The following is a 21,160-nucleotide window of genomic DNA, read 5'->3' on the forward strand; positions in this document are numbered from 1 at the left end:
GGCTGGGGGGCCTCGTGCTCTCGTCTGGGCTGCCCCCGGGCTCTCACTGCCTCCCCCCACAGATGCGCAGCTGGCCACTACGGGAACCCCACACTGGCCTCGGGGGAGCGTTGCCGGCCCTGCCCCTGCCCCGATGGGCCCGGCAGCGCCCGCCACTTCGCCGCCTCCTGCCGCCAGGACAGCCGCTCCCGCCAGGTGATCTGCAACTGCAACCCCGGCTACACAGGTGAGTGCCCCCCGCTGGCCTCGGGCACCCGCCGGCAGCACCGCTCTGGGGCCTGGAGTGCCAGCCTCTCCCTGCCCGGAGCTGGGCCAAGCCGCTCCCCAACCCCCGTCTGCCCGGCTCCTCCGGCCTGGGGCCCCTGTCTGCCCGGCTCCTCGGCCCTGGGGCCCCCGTCTGCCCGGCTCCTCCAGCCTGGGGCGGCACCAGTGGTGAGCGTGGCTGTGCCAACACCTGGCAATCTGCCCGGCTGCACTGCGGACCCCCAGGGCCGTGGGGCAGCTCAGCCCCCTGCAGGGAGGTGCCGGGCTGGGGGCACTAAGGGGCATAGCCCTGCACAGCCTTTGTCCTCCTGGGCCTACAGCTCAATGCTGCTCTCCCGGCCCTCCCCCGCTTCCTTCCCCTCCCCCGCTTCCTGGCCGTACCCCCTTCCCCTCCCCCGCTTCCTGGCCGTACCCCCTCCCCCGCTTCCTGGCCGTACCCGCTTCCTTCCCCTCCCCCGCTTCCTGGCCGTACCCCCTCCCCCGCTTCCTGGCCATACCCCCTTCCTTCCCCTCCCCCGCTTCCTGGCCGTACCCCCCTTCCCTCCCCTCCTCCACACCGTTGTACCCCATCACAGAGTCCCCGAGCGATGCTCTGGAGCTGCTCCCTACACACCTGGGCAGGGCTCTGGTGAAGTCTCCTCTCTCGGAGCAGACTGTCCCCAGGGCAAGAAGCTCACACGGCTTCACCTTCCTGGGTCTGACCCTAGAGCATCCAGCCTCCCCTGCCCCACCGTGCGCTTCCCGCAGCGAGTCCACTTGGGCGGGGTCCTGGGGCAGCCAGAGGGCCCTGCCCCCCAACTCCGCAGTCAGCCGTGACTCTCAGCCAGTGTAAAACAGAAGGTTTATTAGCCGACAGGATCACAGCGTAGGGCAGAGCTTGTTAGCACAGAAATCAGTGACTTTCAACCAAGACCATCTTTGGGGAAGGGGAGCCCAGAGCCAGGGCTCTGCCTCCCCCTGCGCCCCAAGCGAGCCGAGACCGACTCGCTTCCAGCTGCCTGGCCCTGCCCTGCCCGTTGCGCCTCCTCCGGCCTTTGTCCTGCTTCCCAGGCCAAGAGTCACCTGGTCGCATCCCCCTCCTGGGTCTCAGGTTAGGAAGGGCATCGGCCATCGCCTAGTGCAGGCGGCTGGAGCCGCTTCACGTGCCCTGAGGGCCTCAACAAAACTCACACCCCCAGTTCCCACCACCGAGGCATTGGTGCAGCATGCAGGGAAACTGAGGCACACCCAGTATTAGCACAGGACAGTGAGACTTACATGCAACATAACAAGGTGAATAAACCCCATTTGGTCACACCCCCATCTTCCCGCATGGCTGAGCCCCCTTCTCTGCCCTCCCCCCACTTCCTAGCTGGGCCCCCTTTCCTGCGCTCCTGGCTCCGTACGGTCCCTGGGAGGAGCCCCTCTCAGTGTGCCAGCCCTTCTCGGGGGTTAAGCCTCTGGGCTCCAGCGCCTCCTGGAATCACACCTCTCAGAGCCGTCAGCAGCCTGGCTCTGCCCTGGGCCCCCTCCGGGAGACCACTCCTGCTGGACCCCCCGGCCCCCCAGAAGCAATGCCCCCCGCATCTCTAGCCTGCAGTGACTCTCAGCCAGCGTCACACAGGAGGTTTATTGAGCGTCTGGACCCAGCCCAGGCAGTTCTCAGGGCCCTCGGGCCTGGCCAGTGTCAGCCCCGGCCAGCTGGGTCTGTCCCCATCCCCATGGGCTCCGGCTGCTCCTTGTCCCACATCCAGCCACCCCCTGCTTCCAGACGAGCCCCCATATCCCCTGCCCCACAGCCCCTCCTCCCCCCTTTGTCCCCCCCACTGGAACCGGCCCCTTGCTCCTCAGCCCTCCCACTGGCCAGAGCTGGGGGAGCCTCCCGGGCACCAGTCGCTGGGTCCCCCATCTCCAGGCCATTGTCTGGGATCCTGGCTGCTAGGCAAGGTCACACCTGGTCCCCTGGAACAACAAACCCTTTCCCGCCGCCTCATTACACACGCAGCACACAGGGAAACTGAGGCACACACCATATTCCTGCAAAACACTAAGAGAACCCCCCAATTTGTCACAATCTGTACCCCCTTCTCTGCCGCCCCCCCCATGGCCAGACCCCCTTTCCTTCCCAAGGAAGCCCCGAGACGATACTTTCTCACAGGGATCCTGTTTCTACTTAATGAGGGTATTGCTGGCTTCTCCAGCCCAGCATCTACTAGCTGGTGGCCCTGTGGGGGGCAGGATGGGGGGAGCGCTGCCCAGAGGGGATGCTGGCTGGCCTGGGGGGCACTGCCCAGAAGGGGCGCCGGCCAGGCTGGGGGGTGCTGCCCAGAGGGGGACTGCCAGCCTCTCCAGCCCACAGTGCGGCGTCCCTGGTGCTGACCCCGGCGTTCCCGCAGGTCTGCGCTGCGAGGAGTGTGCCCCTGGTCACTACGGGAACCCCTCGCAGGCCGGCGGGCGCTGCCAGCCCTGCCAGTGCAACGGCAACATTGACCTGCTGGACGCGGCGGCGTGTGAGCGGCGCTCGGGGCGCTGCCTACGCTGCCTGCATCACACGGAGGGGGAGCACTGCCAGCACTGCCAGGCCGGCTACTATGGTGACGCCACCCGCCACAGCTGCCGGCGTGAGTACAGACCGGGCTCGGGCACTGCGGGCACTGGCCTGGGGGGGGGGACACGCCCGGCCTCCCTGGCTCTGCCCAGCCAGTCATAGAATCTCAGGGTTGGAAGAGACCTCAGGAGTCATCTAGTCCAACCCCCTGCTCAAAGCAGGACCAAGCCCCAGACAGATTTTTGCCCCAGACCCCTAAGTGGCCCCCTCAAGGATTGAACTCACAACCCTGGGTTTAGGAGGCCAATGCTCAAACCACTGAGCTATCCCTCCTCCTGGAGCACGCTCGTCACCCTCGCATCTGAGCATCCCGGGGACCGGGTGCACAGTTTCCTCCCCCCACCTCCAGGGACTGGGTGCAGAGACCTCCCCTGCCCCCCCAGGACCAGGTGCACAGTCCCCCCCCCCCCCGGGACCAGGCGCACAGACCCCCCCTCGCCCCCGGGACTGGGTGCACAGTCCTCCCAATGGGTACTGGTGCCAGTGTCATGCAGCTGGGCCCCATCCCATCCCATGCCCTTAGCCAGGATCTCAGCTGGGCCCCCCTTTCCTGCTGATGCCCCTGCTGTCTGGGTTCCCAGGCTGCTCCTGTAACGTCCTGGGCACGGAGCGCAGCAAGTGCAGTGCACAGGATGAATGCCAGTGTGATCGGCGTAGCGGGCAGTGCCAGTGCTTACCCAGCGTCCAGGGGCAGAGCTGTGACCGCTGCGCCCCCAACTTCTGGAACCTGGCCAGCGGGAAGGGCTGTGAGCCCTGTGCCTGCCACCCCCAGCACTCGCTGGGCCCAGCCTGCAACCAGGTGAGAGCCAGCGGGAGGAAGGGGCGAGGGGTGCTGGGCTGGGGTAGGGGCGAGGGGCAGGGCAGGGGCGTGTCATAGCTCCCAGAAGCAGGGCTACGGCCCCAGGTTTTACTCCTGGTGGAATTCTGTGCCATTGCGCATGCATAGAATTTATGTCCCCTGCAGATTTCTTTGCTTCTCGGCAGAAAAATGACTTTCTGATGGGGAAGCAAAGGGAAGCCACAAGAGCAGTCATGTGACCCTTCCCAGCAGTATGTTTTGGGTGCCCAGGGCAGCCAGCAGAGAGGTAAATCACCGTGGGGCAGGGAGCGGGACTGGGGAAGACCCCGCTGGTGGCTCCTACCCTGCACTGGGCTCAGCTGCTAGTCCTGCCTGGGCTGGGGAGGATGGGACTTCCCCTTCCTTGCATGGCATCCGGGGCTGTGTCAGACCCACCCCCAGATTTCTCCCCCGGCTGTAGGAAGCTCTGCCCACTTCCCTCCACCCACCCGCTTCCTGCATCCATTGCGCCTCAGCTGCAGGGGGAGGGATCACTGTACTGGGAGCTGATCCCCCATCCGCCCAACTCCCCTGCCGAGCCTCACCTCCCTGCACCCAGACCTCCCCCCCGATGAGCCACACTCCCCCTGCACCCGGACTACCCCAACGAGCTACCCACACCTGGATCCCCACCCCACTGAGCCCCCCCAGCCAGACCCCCCCCCCACTGAGCCCCAACCACCTTCACCTGGACCCCCCTGCAGAGTCCCATCACCATTGCACCCAGAACCCCCAAACAACCCGGTGTGCATCCAGATCCCCCCGCACCCGGATCCCCCCTGAGCCGCCCGCACCCAGACTGTCCCACACAGAACCCTCTCCCCGCACTCCTGGATCCCCCCCGCTAAGAGCCCGCCTGGCTGCCCACACCGGTGCACCTGGCACGGAGGCGCAGGGCCCTGGGGTGTTTCGGGGCAGGCTGGGTCCTTGCGCAGTGTCACGGGCGGGTGCAGCCTCACCGCGGAGTCCGTGTCCGGGGGGAGCGGCACAGCGATCTCCCACCTCGCTGCAGCCAGGGGCCTGGGCACCCCAGTGCAGGCTGCAGCCGCCACGTTGTAGTTACTTGGCGCAGAATGCCCTCCGGAGTCAGCAGCTTTGGGACCGGCTCTAGGGGCCCCCTGCAGTGGACCAGACCCCCAGGGGTCTCGCTCTCCCTCCAGGGTCAGCCATGTGGCCTCCCCGCCCCCTTACACTGGCGCTCTGGGCTCCAGCCCCTGCTCCGCCCTGCGAGCTCTGCCCAGCGAGTGCCCCTGAGACAGAGCCGGGCAGAGCCCTGCCCACTGCACAGGGACCGATGCCCCTCGCCCAGCGCCTGCAGCAACTCCCCCAGTGCTGTCCCCTGGCGCGGCACAGGGAGTCCTTAGGGCAGCCCAGAGAAGTGAAGGTTGCAGCATCGGCCATCCTGCTCAGCCAGCGCCCAGCCCCTTGGTACAGGCTCTGTCTGTCTGCCCTCCTTCGGCAGAGCCCCGGGGAGAGCCCCGGCTCCTGCCAGCCCCCAGCTCTTCCCCCCCAGTGCTTGATCTCAGCTGGGGATTGTCCAGCCCCCCAGGGGAGGCAGGGAGCTCAGGTCCCTCTGGGGCGTTGCGTGCTCGGTGCCAGCGTCCTGGCGAGTGGAGTCGCCAGTGTTTTCTCAGATGCCCCAGTGACATGGGGAGCAAGCCCCAGACAGCCACATTGCTTCCCCTACCCTGAGAGCAATCAGCCCTTCCCCACCCACTGGGGAGCCAGGCAGCAGCGCGGGGTGTTGCGGAGTGTGGGGGAGTCAGGGCCCTGTACCCCTCTTCCCGAGATTCACTGCGACTCTCAACCAGCCAGTAAAGCAGAAGGTTTATTTAAGGACAGGAACACAGTCTCAAGCAGAGCGTGTAGGTACGACCAGACCCCCTCAATTAGGTCCCTCTGGGAGGTTCAGGGAGCTTAGACCCCAGCTTGGGGTTCCCTGCGTTGCACACCCAGCCCAAACCGAAACTAAACTCCAAGCCCCTCCCGCTGCTCCTCTCCTTTGTTCAGTCTCCCGGGCAGAAGGTGTTAATTCTCCCCACCCCCGTTCCTGGCTCAGGTTACAGCTCAGGTAGCTTCCTTCAAGGGAAGTCCCCCCTCCTCACTGCAATCCCCCTGCAACATTCCCAGGTCAAATCTGCCCTGCTCCCTGCTCCGTCACACGGGGAAACCGAGGCATGGACAGGCCTCATAAAAACATGACCAAATATTCCCACGTTGTCAGAGGGTTTGGGGCAGGGGGGACGGGGCCTGGAATGGGTGAGGGGCTGGTATGATGAAGAGACCTTGGCACCCAGAGGAGGAGGCGAGGTGGTGGGACCCCTAGCTGAAAAGGTCCATCCCCCCCCGCCCCCTGGCTGAGTTGCTGTCACGCACCCGGGCGATGCTCTGGAGCTGCACCCTACGAAGCCGGGCAGGACTCTGGGGGAGTCTCCTCTCTCGGAGCAGACTGTCTCCAGGGCAAGAAGCTCACACGGCTTCACCTTCCTGGGTCTGACCTTGGAGCATCCAGCATCTTCTGCCCCACCGTGCACTTCCCACAGCGAGTCCACCCAGGCGGGGTCCTGGGGAAGCCAGAGGGTCCTGCCCCCCAACTCCGCAGTCAGACGTGACTCTCAGCCAGCCAGTAAAACAGAGGTTTATTAGATGACAGGAACATGGTCTACACAGAGCTTGTAGGTACAACAAACCGGACCCCTCAGCTAGGTCCATTCTGGGGCCCAGCGAGCCAGACACCCACGTCTGTCCTCACTCCCCATCCCCAGCCAGCCCCAAACTGAACCCCCGACCAGCCCCTCCTTTCTGCCCTTTGTCCCTTTCCTGGGCCAGGAGGTCACCTGATTCTTTTGTTCTCCAACACCTTTAGCATCCCCTTGCAGGGGGGAAGGACTCCGGCCATTAGTTGCCAGGAGACAGAGTGTCGGCCCTTTGCTCTGCAACAATTACACCCCCTAGAGACGTCAGAAATGCATAGGGGAAACTGAGGCACCCACGCAGTATTCAGAGGAAACATTAAGAACAGTCCCACTTCATCACAGTTGCCCCTGCCCCTCCACCTACAGGCCTGCCCCCAGGGTGGCACCGACGTGTACTCGCATGCACTGACCATAGCCAGTGTCTGTCTTCAGTTCACAGGGCAGTGCCCGTGCCAGCCGGGCTTCGGGGGCCGCACCTGCGCCGACTGCCAGGAGAACCACTGGGGCGAGCCCAGCCTGCAGTGCCGAGGTGAGTGTGGGGGGCTCCCTGCTGGCCAAGTGCACAAAGCACTGGGGAGAGGTGGGCGATGGTGCCAGGCTGACGTGTCTCTGCTTTCCATAGCCTGTGACTGCGACGCCCACGGGGTCGAGAGCTCCCAGTGCCACCGCGCCACCGGGCACTGCTCCTGCCGCCAGGGGGTGTCGGGCGTCCGCTGCGACCAGTGCGCCCGTGGCTTTTCTGGTGCCTTCCCCGACTGCCAGCCCTGCCACCAGTGCTTTGGGGACTGGGACCGTGTGGTGCAGGACCTGGCTGCCCGCATCCGGGGCCTGGCACTGCGTGTCAAACACATCCAGCAGACGGGCGTCGCAGGCGCCTTCGAGAGGAACTTCCGCCAGCTGGAGGAGAAGCTGGGCACGGCCCGGGCCATCGTGGACGCCCGCAACGCCACCGCGGCGGCTATGACCCAGCTGCTGCGCACCATGGAGGAGCTGCGGTGAGCGGGGGATGCAGGGACGCCGTGGCCATGGGCTGGGCAGGCGAAGGGCCCTGGGGGTGGGGCTGAGCCCCAGGCCAGGCAGAGATCGGCGTCCCGCAGGCGGGGTGGGGAGGGCAGGAGCGAGGCTGGCGCTGTGCCCCAGGGCCTCACCCTGCCCTGCCCACAGGCAGCACATCGGCGAAGCCACGGAGACGCTGACCCAGCTGGAGGGCGAGCTCACCACGGCACAGGACGAGAACTACAACGCCAAGCGCGCCCTGGGCACCCTGGACCGCGGTGCCCGTGGCCTCAACCTCACCCTGCACGACCTGGCACGCCAGCTCCACCTGCTCAAGAACTCCAACTTCCTGGGTGAGCCGGGCCCTGGCAGTGAGCTCTGGGGCTGGCACCACAGGGGCAAGAGTCTCCCTGCGGGCGGCACCGAGGAGCCCCAGGGGTTTGGGGGGAGGCGCCGGGGGCCCCGGAGGTGAGGGCTTTGAGGAGGCAGGAGTCACACTGGGGAACTCTGGGGGGTCTGGCACCAGGGGGCCCTGGGGGCAGAGGCTCTGGGGGGGCTGGCGCTGGAGGGTTCGGGGGGCGCTGGAGCAGGGGGCCCCCGGGACGGAGGCTGTGGGGGGCTGGCGCCAAGGGAGCAGGAGGCTCCCTGCCCCGGGTAGGTGTCTCACGCTGCCCGTCTGCTCCTCCCCAGGTGCCTACGACAGCATCCGCCAGTCCCACGCCCAGTCACGGGCGGCTGCGCATGATGCCAATGCCTCCAGCCTGGCGGTGCCCAGCGCTGTGAGTGACTCAGCTGCCACCCGGCGCCGCTCGGAGCAGCTGATGGCACGGAGGAGAGACGACTTCAACCGCCAGAGCGCGGCCAACCGGCGGGCACTGAGCGAGCTGGCCACCAGGGCCCAGACTCTGCAGCTGCGGGAGATCAACGAGAAGGTGGGGGTGGGCGGGGGCTGAGGGGTGGGGGGACAGCGGGGCAAGGCAGGCGGGGGATGGGGGCTGAGGGGTGGGGGGACAGCGGGGCAAGGCAGGCGGGGGATGGGGGCTGAGGGGTGGGGGGACAGCGGGGCAAGGCAGGCGGGGGATGGGGGCTGAGGGGGGCGGGGGATAGCGGGGCAAGGCAGGCGGGGGATGGGGGCTGAGGGGGGCGGGGGATAGCGGGGCAAGGCAGGCGGGGGATGGGGGCTGAGGGGGGCGGGGGATAGCGGGGCAAGGCAGGCGGGGGATGGGGGCTGAGGGGTGGGGGGACAGCGGGGCAAGGCAGGCGGGGGATGGGGGCTGAGGGGGGCGGGGGATGGGCAATGTGGGCTGGGCAGGGGATGGGGGCTGAGGGGGAAGTGGGGTGGGCGGGGGATGAGGGACACGGGGCAGCAGGGGCAGGGGGCAGCAAGCCCATGGCACAGCAGCTCCAGGCAGCTACCCCCAGCTCCTGGGTTGGCCGGCCCACAGTGCCCTGCTGCCCGCAGGTGTGTGGTGCCCCCGGGGATGCCCCCTGCGCCAGCAGCCCCTGCGGGGGGGCCGGCTGCCGGGACGAGGACGGCAGGCGCCACTGCGGGGGCCTCAACTGCCAGGGGGCAGTGGCCATGGCCAGCAACGCGCGGGAGCGGGCCCGGCACGCCCAGGCCGAGCTGCACCGGGCCATGGGTGAGGTGGAGGAGCTTTTCCACAAGGTACGCAGTGTGGGCGGGGATGGGAGCAGGGGGGACCTGGCACGGAGAGCGACCCAAGGGGCAGGGTGTGGGCTGCAGCTCCCGTCTGTGGGCAGGGGCTGTGGGCAGCGTGTGGCTCCCCCATCTGTGGGCAGTGCCCGTGGGCGGTGCGGGGGTCCCTGTCCCTGGGCAGTGCCTCTGGGCAGTGCGTGGCTCCCCCTTCCGTGGGTAGTGTGGGCACGTGGCTCCCCCGTCCCTGGGCAGTGCCCACGGGCCGCACGTGGCTCCCCCGTCCCTGGGCAGTGCCCACGGGCCGCACGTGGCTCCCCCGTCCCTGGGCAGTGCCCATGGGCCGCACGTGGCTCTCCCATCCCTGGGCAGTGCCCATGGGCACCGTGTGGCTCCCCCATCCGTGGGTAGCGTGGGCACGTGGCTCCCCCGTCCCTGGGCAGTGCCCGGGGGCGGCACATGGCTCCCCCGTCCCTGGGCAGTGCCCGTGGGCAGCGTGTGGCTCCCCCGTCCCTGGGCAGTGCCCGCGGGCGGCGCGTGGCTCTCACGTCTCTGGGCAGGTGGCCGAGGCCAAGGGGAAGGCTGATGCGGCCCGGCTGAGGGCACAGGCGGCGCTGGACAAGGCCAATGAGACCCGGGCGCGGGTGGAGCGCTCCAACATGGCTCTGCGCGAGCTCATCCACCAGATCAAGAGCTTCCTGAGCCGTGAGTGCCGGGCCCCGCCCGCCCCTCCCCTGTGCCAGCGTCCTGGGTACCACGGGGCAGGCTGGGTGTTGGTGTGGGGTGGGGATGGAGGATGGCAGGGCACTGTGTGGGGAGGGGAAGGAATGGGGGGCAGGCACTGTCTGGGGAACAGACCAGTACTCGCAGGCGGTGTCTGTGCTGGGGGCGGTGTCAGCGAGGGCACTGTTTGGGGGTTGGGGTGGGCACTGTGGGGGCGGGGCAGGCACCGCGGGTGTGGGGAAGGGGCGGCAGTGCTGACCCGCTTCCCGCCCTGCAGAGGAGGGGGCCGACCCTGACAGCATTGAGGTGGTGGCCGGGCGGGTGCTGGCGCTTTCCATCCCGGCCTCACCCGACCAGATCCGCCACCTGGCCGAGGATATCAAGGAGCGGGTCAGCAGCCTGGCCAACGTGGATGCCATCCTGGAGCAGACGGCAGGCAATGTGCGCCGGGCGGAGCAGCTGCTGCAGGACGCCCGCAGGGCCAGGTGAGACCACGGGGCGGGGTGCCAGGCTACCCACCGGCGACGCCCACTTCCTGCATAGCCCCCCATGCCTGCAACGACGCTGTGGGGAGCCTGCTGTAATGGGCAGGGGAGGGTGGGCTGGGCTCCGGCCCCAGGGAGGGGCGGCTGGGTGAGCGGTGGGGTGAGCCCAGGGCCCCATGTGCTGCCGTGTGCCCTGGTGCAGGTCGCGGGCTGAGAGCGTGAAGAACGCGGCTGAAGTGGGGAGGCGGGCGTTGGAGGATGCCAGGCGAGCCCAGAGCGCCGCCGAGAGCGCCATCCGCAGCGCCAGCAACGACATCCGCCACACGCAGGGCACCCTGAGCACGGTGAGCACGGGGGGGAGCCTCAGCCGGGCACCCCCAGCCCCACAGGCAGCTCTGTCCTCCCCATGGGCTGAGCCTGCGCACTTCCCTTCCATGGGCCGGGCCCCTGGGGTCACGTGGCCTCCCCACCTTTGAGCCCGAGGCGCCGGGCTGCAGCCCCTGCTGCCCCCTGGAGCTCTGCCCAGCCAGGCCCCTGCTTGGAGCGTCCCCCTGTGCCACACAGCCCGTGCCGGGCTCCAGTCCTGGCGAGCCCAGCTTGGCCTCCTTCCCCGGCTCCCCCGCCCTGCGCTTAGCCCCTCTCCCTGCCGACCCCGCTGGGCTCACAGCTGCTGGCCGAGTCCCCCCTTGCTAGGGCACAGCTGGCCAGGCTGTGGGGCTCCTGGGTCTTTCTCGTCGCTCTGGGTCGGTTCCAGCCAGTTACCTCCCCACAGCTCCTGCCTCCTGCAGTGTCCAGGGGCATTTGAACCCTTCTGCACCACGGGGCAGCGATGCCCAAACCTGCCCGGTACGCCGTCCCCACCAGTATCACGGACAAGCCCCCTCGGTCCGGGCAATGCCAGGGCTGGGCACAGAGCGCTCATCCGATCACAGCCAGCCCGGGCAGCGCTGGGGGGGCCCTGCCAGGGATGGAGGGCTCCCAGCTTGACCTGCTCCCCCCCGGACAGATCCAGCTGCAGGCGGCGAGCACAGAACGCCAGCTGCAGGGCGCCATGGAGCAGGTGGAGCGGCTGGACAGCCAGCTGGGTGCGCTGAAGATGAAACGAGCCAATAACAGCCTGGTGGCCACTCGGGCCCAGGACACGGCCAACACCGCGCACGCCCGGGCCGGGGAAGTCAAGCAGGTGAGTGGGGGCAAAGGAGAGGAAACCCAGCAGCGGGCCCAGGGACTGGGAGAGGGCTTGGCTCTCTGGTCCAGGCCCTGCGGGCTGCAGGTGGGGGAGAGGCCGTGTAAGGCCTGGGGGGAGCTGCGTTGGCGCTGTTTGGGGTCCATGTACGGCTTGCAGGAGGAGGTGCGCTGGCTGTGTCTGGGGGGTCTGTGCTGGCCCTGGGGGGAGCCCCATTGGCCCTCATAAGAATGGCCAGACTGGGTCAGACCAAAGGTCCATCCAGCCCAGTGTCCTGTCTGCCGACAGTGGCCAATGCCAGGTGCTCCAGAGGGAGTGAACCTAACAGGTAACGATCAAGTGATCTCTCTCCTGCCATCCATCTCCATCCTCTGACAAACAGAGGCTAGGGACACCATTCCTTACCTATCCTGGCTAATAGCCATTAATGGACTTAACCTCCATTAATTTATCTCTTTTAAATACTGTTATAGTCCTAGCCTTCACAACCTCCTCAGGTAAGGAGTTCCACAAGTTGACTGGGCGCTGCATGAAGAAGAACTTCCTTGTATTTGTTTTAAACCTGCTGCCTATTAATTTTATTTGGTGACCCCTAGTTCTTGTATTATGGGAACAAGTAAAAAACTTTTCCTTATTCACTTTCTCCACGTCACTCATGACTCGGGTGCCCTCTGACTGGCTGTGTCTGGATGTACACAGCTGGCAGAGGGGCGGCTGGAGGCCGAGTACCAGGCGGCGCAGGAGCTGGTGCAGAGCCAGGCGCGTGGCACGCTGCAGGCCAGGCACCGGGCGGAGCGGCTGCGTGATGAGGCCAAGGCCCTCCTGCGGGATGCTCAGGGCAAGCTGCAGCACCTGACAGGTGAGGAGTGGGGCAGGGGCACTGTGGGAACAGCCATGGGACTGCCCACACCAGGCTCCCAGCAGGGGAGGGCTCACCCTGCATTGTGTCTCCCCAGCGCTGGAGGGGTCGTACCAGGAGAACGAGCGGGTGCTGGAGGAGAAGGCAGCCCAGCTAGACGGGCTAGAGGCCAAGGTGAAGGGCATTGTGGGTGCCATCAACCAGCAGATCCAGATCTACAACACCTGCCAGTGACCCCGAGTGCCCACCGGCCTGTCCCCCCCCATCCCCCGACCCAGCCAGCCCGTCCCCATGTCCAGCCCCCTCTCCATGTCTGCCAGGCCTGGGCTTCCCTGCATGGCTTCGGCCCCCCTGGGAGAGCCCTGCCCCCTCGGCACCGTCACTGCTGGGCTGTGCTCAGGACTCCCTCCTGCACAGCCTCGGGACATCCTGGGCCCCTGCCCTGGGCTGGCACAGTGCCCTTCCCACAGCCCAGGGCGCTGCTGCTGCCTCCAGCCGGGGGCACCAGGACCCTGGCCCAGCGCTAGGCTGGGGGCTGAGGGGGACTCGCACCCTCCACAGCAGGCAGGGCACAAGGTCCACGAGACGAGGTCTTGCAGCCTGTGGTGCTTTGCCCTGGCACATGGCGGGGGCAGCTTGCGTGTGAATAAAGCCCTCGCCTGGCACTCACTGCCTCTCTTTGTGGTTCATGGGCCGGTGACAGACGGTGCAGGACTGCCGTGCCGCTGAGTCCCAGGCAGACGCTGCCCTGGCACGCCCGCAGGGCCAATCCTGCGCCTGGCACACACTGCCCACCTTGCCCCCACCTGCTCTCACGCAAACCAAGGCAGCCGGCAGACTGCGTCCTCCACCACTGCTCCAGGCTGCTCGGAGCTGGACCCGGGCCCGGCCTGGGCACATGTGAGGGGAGGGAACATGGTGGGTTGGAAGCAGAGCTGCCAGCTGTGCACCATGGGGCCACCCGGCCACAGCACTCTGCACACAGCCAGCATGGGCACACGACTGCCCCAGCCGGGGGGCGGCGGGGAGCTGCCTGGCTGTGGGGGAGGGCAGCCCTTATACCCCAGCTCCTCTGGGCCCTTAGATCCTCTCCTAGAATCATAGAATCTCAGGGTTGGAAGGGACCTCAGGAGGTATCTAGTTCAATCCCCTGCTCAAAGCAGGGCCAACCCCAACTAAATCATCCCAGACAGGGCTTTGTCAAGCCGGGCCTTAAAAACCTCTAAGGAAGGAGACTCCACCACCTCCCTACGTAACCCATTCCAGTGCTTCACCACCCTCCTAGTGAAAAAGTTTTTCCTAATATCCAACCTAGACCTCCCGCACTGCAACTTGACACCATTGCTCCTTGTTCTGTCATCTGCCACCACTGAGAACAGTCTAGATCAGTGGTTCCCAAACTTTAACAACCTGTGAACCCCTTTCACTAAAATGTCAAGTCTCGCGAACCCCCTCCTCAAAATGAATATTTCCAGGGATTGTCTCCTTTACCTGAGTATAAATTATAAAAGCAGTGATCTTGGAAATATAAAATTTGTTTTTATGACATGCTTATTACACACTATTTATTATTAATTATTATTTATCATTACAGTATTTTTATTACATTATGAAAACAGCAACACTCTTCCAAGATCTCACTTTCGTAGCTTGTATCACTTTGAATAAGCCTGTTATAAGACAAGGCTCCTATGTTTCATCAAGGAGTATCAGATGTAAAACAGCAGGAAGATATTTAAGAAGTCTATTCAAAGAGTTCCTCCTACACAAGCATTCAGGTCTGGAGCAGTCCAGGCAAACAACTTGTTCTTCATAATAATTTTAATAACAATACTAGTTGCCTATTTAATTTTAAAAACAGCAAAAAATATCCACCTCCCTTTCCATTTCTTATAAGGAGTCTTGAAGTTTAAATCTCCTCAGTGTGATAGATGTGCTTCCTTTGATCTGCTTAGCTCTTGGAAGTCCAAGGGCTCTGGGCTTCTGGCCCCGTGCTGCCTGGGGTCCCTAGGGACAGCTCTGTCCGCCATTAGGGAATTTTTTCCTGAGAACCCCCTGTAACATTTTGTGAACCCCCAGGGGTTCGTGAACCCCAGTTTGGGAACCACTGGTCTAGATCCATCCTCTTTGGAACCCCCCTTCAGGTAGTTGAAAGCAGCTATCAAATCCCCCCTCACTCTTCTCTTCTGCAGACTAAATAATAATGATAATTAATGGAGATATCCTATCTCCTAGGACTGGACGGGACCTTGAAAGGTCATTGAGTCCAGCCACCTGCCTTCACTAGCGGACCCAAGTACTGATTTTGCCCCAGATCCCTAAGTGGCCCCCTCAAGGATTGAATTCACAGCCCTGGGTTTAGCAGGCCAATGCTCAAACTACTGAGCTATCCCTCCCCCTGTTCCCTCAGCCTGTCCTCATAAGTCATGTGCTCCAGCCCCCTCATCATTTTTGTTGCCCTCCGCTGGACTCTTTCCAATTTTTCCACATCCTTCTTGTAGTGTGGGGCCCAAAACTGGACACAGTACTCCAGATGAGGCCTCACCAATGTCGAATAAAGGGGAACGATCATGTCCCTCGATCTGCTGGCAATGCTCCTACTTATACAGCCCAAAATGCCGTTAGCTTTCTTGGCAACAAGGGCACACTGTTGACTCATATCCAGCTTCTCATCCACTATAACCCCTAGGTCCTTTTCTGCAGAACTGCTGCTTAGCCATTCGATCCCTAGTCTTTAGCAGTGCATGGGATTCTTCTGTCCTAAGTGCAGGACTCTGCACTTGTCCTTGTTGAACCTCATCAGGTTTCTTTTGGCCTAATCCTCCAATTTGTCTAGGTCCCTCTGTATCCTGTCCCTACCCTCCAGTGTATCTACCATTCCTCCCAGTTTAGTGTCATCTGCAAACTTGCTGAGAGTGCAGTCCACGCCATCCTCCAGATCATTAATAAAGATATTAAACAAAACCGGCCCCAGGACCGACCCTTGGGGCACTGCGCTTGAAACCGGCTGCCAACTAGATCTGGAGCCATTGATCACTACCCGTTGAGCCCGACGATCTAGCCAGCTTTCTATCCACATAGCACATCCCCTCTGTCCAGCCCCCCGAAGGCCAGATACTCCTGTGTGGCCCTGTGCCAACAAACAACCCTATCATACAGACATGCAGCTCATGAAGCCTGACCCCTGCACAGCACAGGCCACAGAGCCTCACCCACCCCCTCCGGGGCTAGACCCCAGCCTCTGGCTGAGTCACTGACGTCCTCAAATCCTAATTAATGCCTTCCCGTGAGAGAGAGTCCACCACTGCCACTAGTTCAAAACAGCTGCAGGGGAAGGCGAAACTCCCCCAGGGGCTCTGCCAAGCTCACCCAGGGGAAAGTTCCTTCCTGACCCCAGATCTGGTGATTGGTTAGACCAGAGGTGGGCAAACTACGGCCCACGGGCTACATCTGGCCCGCGGGACTGTCCTGCCAGTCCCTGAGCTCCTGGCCCCAAGAGCAACGCTCTGGGCAGTGGGGCTGTGAGCTCCTGGGGCAGCGCAGCTGCAGAGCCTGGCCTGACCCGGTCTCTGTGCTGCATGGTGGTGGTGGTGGCATGGCCTTGCTCCATCCAGGCGGTGCGGCTGTAACGCCGCCAGCCACCAGTGCTCCAGGCAGCGCAGTAAGGGGGCAGAGAGCAGGGGGAGTTGGATAGAGGGCAGGGGAGTTCGGGGTGGTGGTCAGGGGGTGGCGGTGTGGATAGGGGTTGGGGAGGGAAACGGGGTTGAATGGGGTAGAGGTCCTGGGGGGCGGTCAGGAAGGAGGGGGGGTTGGATGGGGCAGCGGGGGGCAGGGGTTCCATGGGCTGTCAGGGAACTGGGGAGTTGGATGGGGCAGGAGTCCCGGGGAGGGGCACAGATAGGAGGTGGGGCCGGGCCACAACCCCCCTCCCCTAACCCGCCCTCCATGCAATTTCCAAAACTCGACGCAGCCTTCAGGCCAAAAAGTTTGCCCGCCCCTGGCTTAGGCCCTGAGCACATGGGCAAGACCCAGCAGCCAGACACCCGGGAGAGAATTCTCTGCAGAGACTCAGAGCCCTCCCCAGCCAGTGTCCTATCTCCGGCCGGCCCGGGGGATCCTTGCTGCTGGCAGTCGCAGATCGGCTATGTGCCATCGGAGGCAGCCCCATCACACCATCCCCTCAAAAACGTATCAAGCTCAGGCTTGAAGCCAGTTAGGTTTTCTGCCCCCTCTGCGCCCCTTGGGGGGCTGCTCCAGAACGTCACTTCTCTGATGGTGTCACGGAGTGTGGGGGAGTCAGGGCCCTGCACCCCCCACTTCCTGCGATTCACCGTGACTCTCAGCCAGCCGGTAACACAGCAGGTTTATTAGACGACAGGAACACAGTCCAAAACAGAGCTTGTAGGTACAGACAACAGGACCCCTCAGTCAGGTCCTTCGGGGGGAGGGGCCCTCCCTCCATTTCCCCAGCCAGCTCCAAACTGAGACTCCCTTCAGCCCCTCCTCTGGCCTTTGTCTCTTTCCCCGGGCCAGGAGGTCACCTGATCTCTTTGTTTTCCCACACCTTCAGCTGGCACCTTGCCAGGGGCAGGGCCCAGGCCATCAGGAGACAGGGTGTCGGCCATTCTCTGTGCAGACAGCATCACACTGGCCCTCTAAGACTCTGCAGTAATCACACCCCCTTATCCCACCACCTAGATACTTAAGAAAGGCACAGGGGAAACTGAGGCACCCACACAGTATTCAGAGAAAACATTAAGAACATCCCCACTTCGTCACAGATGGCTAGAAACCCTCTCCTAATTTCCAGCCGAGACTTTCCCTTAACTGAACTAACTCCTCTCCCTGCCTGGTGTTACCCCTCGGCTGGATTTATACCCAGCGATCAGCTCTCCCTTCGCCTGCGTTTGTCAGGCTAAACAAGCCAAGCTCTTTGAGTCTCCGCTCACGAGGCAGGTTCTCCTGGCAGCCCTGCTCTCACTAGTGTGTCGTTCTGAGCCCAGGGAAGTCGTCTAAAAGATGCACTCACCCTGCTGCCTGCTGCATTGCCCTGCACACCTCGCGCTGTGAGAGCTTGGTGAGGAGCTGAGAACCCTTCCCCATCCCACAGCTACTGCAGCCGCTCAGGTGGGAGCGCGCGCCCACACACACACACACTCTCTCTGATGTGCCTGCATGACCTCAGCATGACACACTAGCATGTCACATTTCCAAGTCGTGTCGCTGGCTGACAGGAATTGCCCCTGCTTCCTCAGCTGCCAGGGACCTGCCCCGGGGGCTAGTATCACATATGCCAAACCCACTGTCAGTGGTTAGCCCTCCGCTCTTCCCGCGGTTAACCACTCTGGTTCCCTGTAGGAGTCGCATTAGCACATTCACTGCTCGGCTTTGGGGGGGACCCCTTGGCCCTTGACTGGGTTCATCTCCCCTGACTTCAGGGCATGGCACCTTGGCAGCCTCTAGCCTGCCCTAACGACGCCGTGGGAGCGGGTCTGAGCTGGAAACTCTGGGTTAGGGGTTCAGTGCTCCGGGACTACTCTGGGGCCTGAGCTGAACTTCCCCAGAGCCCTTTTATCGGCAGACTCCGCCTGCCTGGCTCCTCCCAGTACGTGCTGCCGACTGCCAGGCCCTGCGCTCGAGTGGCTGGCGCTTGGGCTGTGGGCACAGGGCAGGGAGCAGCATGCCCGGCCCTGAACACCAGCTGTCTGCTGCAAGGGCCCAGGACGCAGGGATTTTCCAGCAGGAATTCTTGTGCCGCTCGCTGTCCTCGGACTCCAGGGCACGACCCCAGCTGGGCTCAGGAAGGAGTCCTGCCCCATAGACAGGGTGGGACTTTCGCACCTCTCTCTGCAGCCTCAGGCAGTGGCTGCTGTAGCCGAGTGGGGATGGTCCATCGGGTGGTTCCGGGTCTGTGGGTCAGGGAGTCACAGGCTGTGTGCATTGCCTGGGCTTTCAACCAGCTGACCTGCAGCGTGCTGGCCCCTCCAGCCCCACCATTCCACGAGGCCAGGCCCCATAGCCTGGCCGACACCTGGACAGAGCCTGCAGGTGCCAGCCCTCCCCGGTTCTCCCAGGGCTCCCGCCAGTGCGTTCACCGCCATCAGCCTGCCGCACAGGGCTTTCCCCTGGGCAGGAGCAAGGGGAGCTGCAGGGGCAGGGCCAGGAGCATTCAGTGGGTCACCTGTGATCCCCCAGGCAGCATGGGAAGGGTCTGCCGAAGGCAGAGCCAGAGCGGAGCGAACCCAGGCCCAAGCTGCCCAGCTCTGCTGCGCCCCACATCCTCTCGCTCTCTGTGGGGACCTGTTCTATCCCTGCAGTGAGGCTGGGACCGGCTGGTCCTGTGCCCTCTGCGCCCTACAGGGCATTGGCTGTCCCGTCGTGCAGCGGTAACGTCCCGGCCGGCGGGGCCTCCGCATTCTCCACTGGCACGGATTCCAGCCGCAGCCTCTTGCCAACTCTGCCAGGCGCCGGCCCAGGGACACGCAGCACGGAGCTGGACACAGTGCCCAGGGAAACTGAGGCACGCCCCCACCCCCTGCTACAGCCGGAGCTCTGGCTGAACACACCGCGCTGGGCTGTAGCCGGGGGCTGGAGAGCCAGATGGCCCAGCCGGCCGGCCCCACGGGCTGGGGACCGGGGGGGGCAGGGCAGGCTCCCAGGGTGTCAGAGCGAGAACAGCGGGTCTCCCCTGGCGCTGCCCAGACCCCCCTTCCCCCCGCAGGCCGCCAGCAGCTCGGGGAGCAGCCGCACGTCTCGGCAGCGCCCCACGGGCACCGCCCCCCGGCCCCCCCTGACCTCACGGGCCCCGCCCCCGCTGGGCATCGCCCCCGCTGTAGTCATGGGGACGGCGCTGTCACCGTGATGACGTCACGGGAACTTTATTATGATGGCGTCACTTCCGGGGCCGGCCCCGCTGTCGTCATGTCACCTCGCTCCTCTGTCACGTGGAGCCGAGACCCGGCTTCCGGAAGTGCGTCACGGGCTCGGGCCTGTCTCCTGCTGCGTCCGCCCGCGCGGAACTTCGGCTCGAAACAAAACAACCCGCGGAGCCGCCGGGCGGGGGGTGAGCGCGGGGGGGCCGGGCTCCGTGGGGGGGGGGTCGGAAACTGCTGCGGGGGGGGGCAGATCTCGGCGGGGTGGGTTGGTAGTGCTGCGGGGGGGTTGGGTATCCGCGGAGGGGGGCCGGCAGTGCTGCGGGGGGGAGCAGGTCTCCGTGGGGGGGGCGGGCAGTGCTGCGGGGGGGGGGCAGGTCTCCGTGGGGGGGGCGGGCAGTGCTGCGGGGGGGGGGGCAGGTCTCCGTGGGGGGGGCGGGCAGTGCTGCGGGGGGGGGCAGGTCTCCGTGGGGGGGGGGCGGGCACTGCTACGGGGGGGGGCAGGTCTCCGTGGGGGGGGGGCGGGCACTGCTACGGGGGGGGGCAGGTCTCCGTGGGGGGGGGGCGGGCAGTGCTACGGGGGGGGGCAGGTCTCCGTGGGGGGGGGGCGGGCAGTGCTGCGGGGGGGGGCAGGTCTCCGTGGGGGGGGGCGGGCAGTGCTGCGGGGGGGGGCAGGTCTCCGTGGGGGGGGGGCGGGCAGTGCTGCGGGGGGGGGCAGGTCTCCGTGGGGGGGGCGGGCAGTGCTGCGGGGGGGGGCAGGTCTCCGTGGGGGGGGGGGCGGGCAGTGCTGGGAGAGTTGTGTTGCCCCCGAAGGGCTCCCCTCCCCACCCCCCGGCGCTGCTCCTGTCTCCGGCCCTGGCAGCCGCTGCGCTGGGCCCGCTCCTGCGCCCGGGTCTGGGGGCCCGGGCAGCTGCTGGCCCGTCTCGGAGCCTGTTCCGGCCCCTGCGCAGCGGGTGAGACGGGGGCGGCCTGGCTGCCTGCCTGGAGCCTTGGTCCCCGCGCTCGCCTGTCAGGGCTTTGCTCGGGGTCCAGACGTGGCTGGCAAGGGGCACGGGGGTGGTGCGGACACCCCAACAGCGCATGTGGCTGCGCCCTTACGGGGAGCTGCCTGTTCCTCGGTTGTACCAATAGTGCCTGTGCTTGAAGCGCCGAGGAAAGCAGGAGCCCCTGGGCCCGGCTCTGGGCCATCTGCAGCGGTGGCAGAAGCAGGACGCAGAGCCAGCGGGCTTTGCCCACCCGTGAGGGTAACCTCCTTGGCTCTAATCGCAACAGGCAGCAGCCAGCAGTCAGTGGAGAGAGGAGAGCGAAAGTGATTGGCAAGGGGAGGAGCAGCCGTCTCGGCTACGTCCAAATCCAGACCTGGGAGGAGCGGCCGGAGATGGGGACTGAGGAACACGGCATGGCGGGCTGTCTGGGCCCGAGGGCATTAGGTCAGAGCAGTCAGGCAGCCCCCTGCGGGCTGAACAAGTCCGAAGCAGTGGGGGGCCTAGAGGGGTCTTAGTTGGAGAGTTCTGTCAGCTACAGCCAACTGAAGAGCAAGGCCTGTGTCCCCAAGGGGTGTGGTGCCTGCTGTGACCTGGGGGAGCCCGTGTCCGCAGGCGGGGGCATGGCGTTCTGGTGGCGGAGTCATAGAAGAGACCTGTTGGCTCGCCTAGTCCTTCCCTCTTCCCTGGTGCTCCCCACAGCTCGTTCTCCAGGGCTTTCTTGGGTCCAGCTTGAAGGGACTTGGATGTGGGGTTTTCAGCTACTGCTAGGAGGCAATTCCAGTCTGAGCTTCCTACCTCATAGGTGTGTCTAAGGCACTTATCCCTACGGTCCATAAATGCCAGTGTACAGAAATGGAGCAAAGGGGGCTGGCATCGCGCCAAGGTGTGTCTGAAAAGGATCCTAGAAGCTAGGGGTCAGGCCCAGGCCCCAAAGGTGCATGTTCCATTGTCCAGGGGTCTTCCAGGCAGGCAGCAAAGCGAACACGCTGAGCAAGTGGGAGAGGCAGGCACGGA

The 21,160-nt window shown here is 64.8% G+C and overlaps 2 protein-coding genes across 3 annotated transcripts in view; both read left to right on the forward strand.

Moving 5' to 3' along the window:
- LAMB2 (laminin subunit beta 2) overlaps nt 1-12,953 on the forward strand; it is a 28,335-nt gene extending 15,382 nt beyond the window's left edge. Inside the window, exons 21-34 of the mRNA XM_054034074.1 lie at nt 63-226; nt 2,640-2,864; nt 3,433-3,650; nt 6,818-6,914; nt 7,008-7,380; nt 7,550-7,734; nt 8,072-8,313; nt 8,844-9,047; nt 9,596-9,740; nt 10,036-10,243; nt 10,446-10,587; nt 11,250-11,426; nt 12,129-12,288; nt 12,386-12,953. Coding sequence (XP_053890049.1) covers nt 63-226; nt 2,640-2,864; nt 3,433-3,650; nt 6,818-6,914; nt 7,008-7,380; nt 7,550-7,734; nt 8,072-8,313; nt 8,844-9,047; nt 9,596-9,740; nt 10,036-10,243; nt 10,446-10,587; nt 11,250-11,426; nt 12,129-12,288; nt 12,386-12,522 — 2,677 coding nt within the window. The 3' untranslated portion in view covers nt 12,523-12,953. The remainder of the gene's footprint in view (nt 1-62; nt 227-2,639; nt 2,865-3,432; nt 3,651-6,817; nt 6,915-7,007; nt 7,381-7,549; nt 7,735-8,071; nt 8,314-8,843; nt 9,048-9,595; nt 9,741-10,035; nt 10,244-10,445; nt 10,588-11,249; nt 11,427-12,128; nt 12,289-12,385) is intronic.
- Nucleotides 12,954-19,259: 6,306 nt separating this feature from the next.
- USP19 (ubiquitin specific peptidase 19) overlaps nt 19,260-21,160 on the forward strand; it is a 31,328-nt gene continuing 29,427 nt past the window's right edge. For both annotated transcript variants that reach the window (XM_054034456.1, XM_054034457.1), the window contains exon 1: nt 19,260-19,351. The gene's annotated coding sequence lies outside the window, so the exon portion shown is untranslated. The remainder of the gene's footprint in view (nt 19,352-21,160) is intronic.

This window comes from Malaclemys terrapin, chromosome 7 (assembly GCF_027887155.1).
Source record: "Malaclemys terrapin pileata isolate rMalTer1 chromosome 7, rMalTer1.hap1, whole genome shotgun sequence".
Lineage (NCBI taxonomy): Eukaryota > Metazoa > Chordata > Testudines > Emydidae > Malaclemys > Malaclemys terrapin.